Source organism: Lineus longissimus, chromosome 11 (genome assembly GCF_910592395.1).
Source record: "Lineus longissimus chromosome 11, tnLinLong1.2, whole genome shotgun sequence".
NCBI classification, from domain to species: Eukaryota; Metazoa; Nemertea; class Pilidiophora; order Heteronemertea; family Lineidae; genus Lineus; species Lineus longissimus.
Window position 1 is genome coordinate 14267544 of NC_088318.1, and position 9422 is coordinate 14276965.

A 9422-nucleotide genomic window follows, 5' to 3' on the forward strand; every position below is an offset into this window, starting at 1 on the left:
TTCGTATTTTACGTAACCATTAATCCTCAGTACTTGTCCCGCGACAAACTTGGCTGCAGGTCTTCGGCGATTCCCCACAACCGTATGCTACCTTTCTTCTCCAGTTGATCTGCCCATTCATTTCCACGTCTCTACAGTGTTGGCTGGTCTCTGAGGAGTACTCTTGTTTTGAAGAAGACTTCTCATTTCTGATCTATTGTTTCAGACGTGGGTTGTAGTGCGGACCGGGAGTTAGACTGGCTGTGACCATTGGTTACACTGTCTCCATTCGTAGGACATCAGTCTCGTCCAATATCAAGTTTAAGATAAACTGGGTGTGAGCATAACAATGAAAGCCTCATGGACTTAGTGGAGACACCGTCTCCTGGCACAACCAGTCCTTCTGGTCAATGTAACAGTGAAGGCGATCCTGTGGCCTAATGGTCTTAGTGGGGACATTGTCTCCTGACACAAACGGTCCTTCTGGTACGTCAATGTAACAGTGAAGGTGGTCCTGTGGTCTCATGGTCTTAGTGGGGACATTGTCTCCTGGCACAACCAGTCCTTCTGGTCAATGTTACAGTGAAGGTGATCCTGTGGCCTAATGGTCTTAGTGGGGACATCGTCTCCTTGCACAACCGGTCCTTCTGGCCAGTGTAACAGTGAAGGTGATCCGGTGGCCTAATGGTCTCAGTGGGGACATTATCTCCTGGCACAACCAGTCCTTCTGGCCAGTGTAACAGTGAAGGTGATCCGGTGGCCTAATGGTCTTAGTGGGGACATTGTCTCCTGACACAAACGGTCCTTCTGGTACGTCAATGTAACAGTGAAAGTGATCCTGTGGCCTAATGGTCTTAGTGGGGACATTGTCTCCTGGCACAACCAGTCCTTCTGGTCAATGTTACAGTGAAGGTGATCCTGTGGCCTAATGGTCTTAGTGGGGACATTATCTCCTGGCACAACCAGTCCTTCTGGTCAATGTAACAGTGAAGGTGGTCCTGTGGTCTCATGGTCTTAGTGGTGACATTGTCTCCTGGCACAACCAGTCCTTCTGGTCAATGTTACAGTGAAGGTCGTCCTGTGGCCTAATGGTCTTATTGGTGACATTGTCTCCTGGCACAACCAGTCCTTCTGGTCAATGTTACAGTGAAGGCGATCCTGTGGCCTAATGGTCTTAGTGGGGACATTATCTCCTGGCACAACTGGTCCTTCTGGCCAATGTAGCATTAAAGGTGATCCGGTGGCCTAATGGTCTTGGTTGGGACATGGTGTCCTGGCACAACCAGTCCTTCTGGTCAATGTAACAGTGAAGGTAGTCCTGTGGCCTAATGGTCTTAGTGGGGACATTGTCTCCTGGCACAACCAGTCCTTCTGGCCAATGTAACATTGAAGGCGATCCTGTGGCCTAATAGTCTTATTGGGGACATTGTCTCCTGGCACAACCGGCCCTTCTTGCCAATGTAACAGTGAAGGTAGTCCTGTGGCCTAATGGTCCTATATTTTCCCATATTTACAAAAAAAATTCTTAAGACAATGGACTGACATGTCAATTAGTCCCAATTGCCTCACTAGCATAATGGTTCAGAAACCAATATTGTCCAACAGAATGCCTCATGAAGAAACAACAAGCACAATATTCACTACATCCAATATTATTTCATCATCTGCAGTACAAAACTAGTTATTAAAACTCTTAAACAGTTGTGTTACAATGTACAGCACCAGTAGAATCTTTTAAAATCCAAAAAACAATCCAAGTGCACACACAAACTATTTACATGTGCATCAAAATTGGTTCAATTTTATCTAGGCAACAACGTTGGTGCAAGGTTTTATTTAAATCAGTTAATCTATTCCTCAGCTTCAATTTCTTTAAATCTTTGCTAATTTTAATCTGTTCTAACCACACAAGTGTGCATGCAACAAACCCGGAAAGAAAAGGAAGCAGTGGAAATGCGTGAAAGGACTTGCGTTTGAATGCTGACACTGCTTTAGAAGTGTACAACCTGACCAGATAACTGTAAACAACACCTAATACTAGAATAAATGCATTAGACTCAAGCGTAGGGGGGTCAGTGCTCAAAATAACCCCCCCAAAAGTGTCTTTTGGAGCATGACACTTGGCCCAGGACCCTCACTTTTAAAACTCTTTAACTTAGAAATCTGTTACAGGACTCCTGAGATTTTGTCAAGACTTTAGTTTGACTCCCGAGTAAGAAAGTCTAGCTCGAGCTGCGAGGGGTAAAACTTCTTACAGTACAATGCTATTTAGACGATTTTGGTGCGTCTCTTTCACATAGGCCTATTATATGTAATATAGCCCTTTTGTACAGGCGCATGGCTACACAGTATCTTTCATAAGTGAAAATCAGCTGGATTATATACAAACCAGGTAAGTTTGATCATATTCTTTAATTCAAATCAAATTTTAAATGTGTCACTGTAACTCAGATGCATAAAACCATCAAAAAAGAACACAAACATATTTACATTGATGAAACAAATAAGTTTCGTTGGGTAAAAGCAGACGACATCTCTTCAAAGGATCAAATATCTTTACGCCGACCACACTGAAATGGACTGGACGACTGAGTGCAAGAACATTTTGAGTTATGAATATGTTTTATGGAAATACATTGTACCGGTATGTTAAATGATAACAAATTCTGATATTCTTTGTATCAAGTGTGACCGTATGAAATAGTAAGCACTGTCTAACCGGAACCCAAAAATCTGCGGCTTAATTTATTCAATACTTCGTTCTTTCTATATATGATGAGCCAACATTAGTAACGTGATTTATTACTAACCAAATGTTATAGTTATTACACGCATTAGTGACAATAAAAGCAATAGAGTACATGATACATACCCTAAATGAGATGTTAACAACTACATATTATATGTCTATGTAACAGCAAGAACATAAATAAAGTATCATACTTGATAGATCAATGGTTATGGAGATGCAATAACTTACAGGACAGCTGCCTCAGATAAAATGAACACCTTGGGGTAACGCTAGTATATAGAGAACTGTAGGTCAGCTGTTGGGAGATCCTTCTCTCTTGAGGACACCTTTGGTCGAATTGAAAGGATATGGCCAATTTGGATCCAAAACGAGTGTCTCAATCATGCAATAGAGAGGAGAGAAACACTCAAAAAAGATATCAAGCAGCTGAGCCTACTGTACTGAAGCTTGATAGGGGATTACACAAAAGCTATAATAAAGTCAAATTATATAGTTATGAGTTTTCCTCATTCCTTAACATGTACACAATGTCCTTAAACATGTACCGGGTATGTACATTTATTCCAGGTTTAATTTTTTCCCTAAGAAAGTACAGCTTTTACCAAATTATGAATGTAGAAAAAAGTGCACCGATTTCAACAGCAAAACGGTGAAAAAGTCCCATGAGTAAAAAGATGGATGGAATACCACACAAGCATTACAAATTATTTACAAAGCCAAACCATATTTAAGTCACCACTAAGTACATATATAGCACTACAGATAACAAACAACTTAATACTACATCTACAATGTAAACTGCGAAAGATGCTGCAATATTCATCTCAAGGTCATACATCTTTATCTGAAGTACATAGGGACATGAGGATAAATCTTACTACCAAGATTCTTAATGATATCTAATTGATTGATAGGCTACTTTTTGTTTACACTATCAAACGTTTTGAAGTTCCCCATTTCAAGACATGTAATAGGGAAAGTGAAATCTCGTGATGGGGAAATAGAAGATTCGAATTTTCCCATTACAAGATTTGATTTTTCCCATGAGAAGATTTGAATTTTTCTTATTACAAGACTAGTTCTGTACTTGTTAAAGTAAAACACATTTTGCCCAATCAAGAGCTACGCCATTCGGGTCAGCTCTAGCAGTGAGGCAGACGACGATAACCAGATACCTTGATAACTCAAGATAGTAAAACAATGTTAACACAACATATATGAATTCAATGAGGCAGTGGTTTAGCTACTTGTACATTCAGAGGAGATATGGATGTAATCTACATGGCTAACCAATCTACATAGAGAACTAAAACAATCCCAATATACACATATAAAACCAGAGAACACAACACAACATACCCATAACTACTCAAAGCAGAAAACAATAAAGCCACATTGGCAACAGTAAAACAATGCTAAGAAATTACCTATCAAATCCCCCATACAGCTTCTTCTTTACTGATGCAATTATGTAGCAAAATTAGAATAACAGTTGATAAACTCCCTCTGTTCTCATTATGTTAACCATTCAATGAGACCATGTTACCCAAAGTAAACTGTGTCTGATTATTTGCTCGGCCCAGATGATCCCTCAATATTTACCACGATACATTTTGTACTCGATTGTCACAAAATACATGTGTAAATAGAAGTCCAAGTGCCACATACATGTACAGTTGTAATTATACCCTCCATTATTCCCAGATACTGACAGTCAAAGAGGACGTCAACTGTCTCTTTTGACCTGTGGCACAGGACAGACCAAAGCTTGACATCAGTGCATGTACCAACAAATATCAACAGGCTGCTGTTGTCTCCCTTCCAATTCCTTTAAAGCTCAATTACACTCAACTGATCAGTTCTTGTAGCAATTTAAACCTTCAAACCCATTCCAGAACACCGTCCCGATTGTCACTGCTAATGCTGAAATATCTACGGTCAATATTCGGACACCAGCACATCATTTCTTTTCATTAACATCCACAACAGCCTCGAGTGGTGTCCCCTTCTTGTGATTCTTATACTGACTAATCTCTAAAGTCTTAGAAATAATGTCAGCGTGTTGCTTCATATGGGAGGTCAACTGAACGCGACTGATCGATTCGAAGCCGCACTGGCAGCATCGGAAAGTAACAAGGGTACTGCCATCTGATTTTCCTTCCCTGGTAACGCCAACCTTTACAACTTTTTCAGTATCCAATAGTTCTTTTACATGTTCAATAACCTGGACGTTTTCAGTATCGGCGTCAGTGTCGTCATCGGTGTCCTCACGTGAGGCGGCAACCTCGGGCTGACATTTGATCGGCTGATTCATGTTGTTTTCATAATCTATGGCAGCATTAATGGCATCATTTGCATCCTGGTAACTGTAACCGGTTTCGCTCGCGTGGCGCCACATGTGGGATTTTAACGACGGTAAGTGATGGCAGACGTACCCACAAAGATTACACTTATACTGCTCCAAAGGCTGTTGAACGTACCGCTGATCATTGATATGACGTTTCATGTGCGACTTCAAACTGCGCGTTGATATGGCCGTGAAGTCGCAAAGATTACACTGCATTGGTTTGTCATCGAGATGCAGACGACAATGATTACGCATCCGACCGAGCGTGGAGCACGAAAAATTGCACTGTTCACATCTCAGCTGTTTGATATGAGATTTCTGATGTTTCTTGAGATCATCCTGCGACTGTAAAACCAAGCCACACTCGTCACAATAGAGATTCCCGGCAGATCTTTCTTCCTTCTCATGATTTTCATCCTCGCATTTCTCCGTGTATGCAGCATTACAGTCCTTGCAATGATACCTCTCTTTATGAGTTTTCGCGTGATTGCGGAACTGGATCGGGTTGAACGTTTCAAATTCACAAACGTCGCAGGTGAACGGTTCCGTTTCATTATGAGCTCGCATATGTGCACGCAACTGGCTCTTATAATTGAATGTCGACGGACACAACTTGCACTGATAAGTTCTAATCTTGCAGTGCTGCAGCATGTGGTCTTGCAGTGCCTCACTGGCCTCCGCGATAAAATCACAGAGTGAGCACTCGAATGGTTTCTTACTCTTATGTAACCTCATATGTTGCAACATAAGTGTCGTCGACGCGCTCATGTAGTGACACAGCTTGCAACGGTATATTCCAGTCTTGTGTTCCAACTTCTCGACATTTTGGAAACTTTCAATATCAGCCATCTCCTCGGAGGAAATAAGTTTACTGCGAGAGCGTTTGGTGACTCTTGAAGCAGGTTGAACTTTTGTTGGACAAGGGGGAGGAGGATCACTCTCCTCATGGTCACTGTCGGATTTTGACCGCTCCCGAAGTTGTTCGATGACAGCTAGCAAAGAACTACTAATACCACTTTTGTTGCTGCCACGTAATTCCCTTGATATACCACTAGTAGATGACCTTGTGCGTCTGCTGACTGAACTTGCCTCATTGGTGACGACTAAAATATCCTGTCCAGGTGTAGGCCTACCATCCAGCTCATCAGATCTCTGATGTTTAGCATCACTTGTCTTTTTATCGACAATTGCCCTCTCTGCCTTCTCACATACCGACACAAGCGACTGGGTCAGCTGATCATCCGACATGGGAACTTCAACCTCATCCTGAGATTCAGATGCTGGCTCTACCAGAGGGATATCAGTAGGGACTGGAGACACCCCTTCGCTTGCCACAGAAGATGCATCACTCGTAGCTTCAATCACTGGTACTCTCGGGCTCCCACGGAGAGTCAAATCCGCCATCGGGCAGGAATCTTGTACATCCTCAACGACCACATTTCTGCCCACTTCACTAACTTCGAAATCATCACGGCTCCTCTTCGCATCAATTTCATCATCATCGTTATTCAGATCTTCATGTTTTCGCTTTGGAACGATCTCTGCGTGAGATTCCTTCTCCTCTTCCATATCCTGGTTCACAATCACTACATTCGACATGTCGGCTTCAGAAAGGAGACTCTGCAACTGTGTCGGGTCAACATTCAAGACAACCACTTGGGCACATGGATAATCGGGCGTAACATCCTGTGAACTTGCCATCCTGCTGATAACATTTAAACCATTCTCAACTTGCCCTGGCAACACAGCATTTGACTGAAATGCCAGTTTATTCAAGCCTACAGACCGGACCGTGTTACCCGAGTTGGGCAGCACGACTGCTTTACCAGGACCACTAGTGGAGGCAGACGAGGTGATAGGTGCCTGACTGACTCTGATATTTTTCAGAATTGGGATGCCACAGGCTCTGGTAGTGTTGGCAGAGCTCACAGTAGCAACAGGGAAGCTGGAGGATGCGGTGGCCATGTTTGGAACAGCAGAAACTGGCATAGGTTTCATGTCTGGTGTGTTCATTACAGCAGACGCTTCCATCTGTATACCTCCAGGGGGTTTTCCAACGATAGTCATCTTTGCCAATTCTTGAGTTTTCACTCCTCCCTGCAGATCGTCATAAATGCTGAGGGGCCCATTCTGGAACATTGGGTAGCCGACATCTTTGTGACCAGAGTGCTTCCATATGTGCGACTTAATCGTACGCTGGTGCTCGCATGTATAACCGCAAATACTACAGCGAAAGATCCTCATTGCTGCATCGTAAGAAAATTTCGCCGAATCTGGGTTGAGGCAAGTGTTGTCAGACTGATTAGGTACGAGGCGTTTGGGGGTAATTTGTGTCGCAGAATGAGATTTCATGTGCTGGACGAGACCCTGAGCATTCTCACATGTAATACCACAAATTTTACACAGCATCTGTTCGCAATTTTTGCTCTTTTTCGGAACAGTAGGTTGAGTATTTATCTTTTTCTTAGGAGCCAAGACAGGGTCCTTTACAGTCGGTGGGTGTAATGACTTTGAAATACTTTTACTAGTGTTCGGTGCCATGTTATTTAAATGCTTGTTTATGATATGATTCTCTAAAACATCCTGCTCTGTAGACGTGAACCCACATTCTGAACACTTCAGGAGGACAGTCTGGGTTGTGTTTGATGGCTCCATGTTGTGCGTGGCTCTATGAGCGGCTAGTTCTTCTTCCTTCGCAGACGTGAAATTACAATTGTCACATTTTAAAGTGTTTGCACCTTGGCTGCATGTCCCAGATTCAATATGCTTACAGATAAGTGACTTGTCTAATGTCGCAAACAAGCACTGCTCGCATGCGAAAACATCGCCATCGTCTTTTGCATGTTTACCGACATGCTCATACAGGGCGTCGCGAGTCGGTAATGACGTATGGCATATTGAACAGTCAAAATTCCACTGACTGGCATGCATTTTGATATGATTTGTTAGATGTCCTTTCTTGCGAAATGTAGCGTTACAATGTGTGCATTCAAAAGGTCTATCATTGCTATGAACAATCAGATGTTCTTTCAAAGCATAGCTGCGTTTTCCAGCATAGTCACAAAACGGGCACTTAAAAGGACGGTCAGTGCTGTGAACGAGATCAACATGCTGCTTCAGATAATGTTTATTATGACTAGAGTAGTCACATTCATCACATTTAAATGCCTCTTTTCTTGTCGGAGATGTTTTTGGTGATGAACCAGGATTGCCAGATTTTATTGTGTTTACCTGGACCGGTACAACACTAACGGCAGGCGTCTGCGATCCTACAGATCTATTATCAACATCATCAGTGTCCGGTGTCTTACTACAGATCTCAGATAATCTTTCGATGACAACGTTGAGGGCTTCAGTACCGGTTTTTTCTTCCATTGCTTGCCTTCATGAGGAGTGGTGATGACATTTTACCCAAGACAGGTGAACCTAAAAATAGAAATGAAAAAATTTGTAAGCAAGTTTTTTCTATCATAAACCTTAAAACTTGGTTGAAAGTCAAACGGCAAAGGCCCAGTCACAAGGCCTAATAATGATGATGATGATGATGATGATGATGAAAAGTCATTGATTTGAATATCATCGATTCAATAATTGATTGTTCATGCACTGCACAGTCACAGGTAACGCGGTTTCATCATGTGGGGATAGCACTTCACACAGTATGAATAATGAATGGGTATAAAGACCAATAAATTGTGTTGTGCGCTTTGTATGTGCACGTGTCCTGTGTCTGTCAGTGGTGTGCGTTGTTGTCTGGCGCAGCCTTTTTGTTGATGGGCCTACTTTTTAAACAATGTTTTCTACAATATTTCATCAGTATTTCGACTCAAAAGAACAATATATGGAATCTTAATGAAAATATATTTTATTCTAATTACATTTCAATATCGATCCGGCCAAAAAAGCACCTTTCATTCAAGATTTTCAAAAATATTTTCCCTCGCTACAAATCACAAAGTTCAACATGGCGATAAACGCAGTCACGTGATCAGTTTGTATGCCAAAGAAAGTCACATGACTAGCATTTTATGCATGCCATTCGAACTTATGCCTGTAAATAATCAATTCGGAAATAATATATTTGTTATTTGGTACCAACGTTTATATTGGACACCAATAATTAAATATACATCGACTAATAGCCTTCTTACCATAGGGTTATTTGACAAAATGGATTAAATCCAACCTAATTATCAAACTCTCGATTTTTCTCGCGAGTTCCGGGCACCTGCTTTAACCACGTTCCCAAGTTTGGCATGTACATTTTACGTGCACAAATCGAATACAAAACCAACTGGCTTCACCGGTGAGGTTGCCGGCGAAGCCATTGCATTTCTTTGCCAC

At 41.9% G+C, this 9422-nt stretch overlaps 1 protein-coding gene across 2 annotated transcripts; it reads right to left on the bottom strand.

Annotated features, from left to right (window-relative positions):
- Positions 1-1615: 1615 nt before the first annotated feature.
- On the bottom strand, positions 1616-9049 carry LOC135495753 (zinc finger protein 184-like). Of its 2 annotated transcripts, none has more exons than XM_064784638.1 (2): positions 8987-9049; positions 1616-8504 (listed from the first exon to the last, which is right to left on the bottom strand). In XM_064784638.1, the coding sequence occupies exon 2, from the start codon at positions 8451-8453 to the stop codon at positions 4692-4694; it is 3762 nt and encodes a 1253-aa protein (XP_064640708.1). In that variant the 5' UTR covers positions 8454-8504; positions 8987-9049; the 3' UTR covers positions 1616-4691. The 2 variants fall into 2 exon arrangements, with proteins under 2 accessions (XP_064640708.1, XP_064640707.1); XM_064784637.1 differs by having other exon boundaries at positions 8957-9042.
- Between the last annotated feature and the right edge of the window lie 373 nt (positions 9050-9422).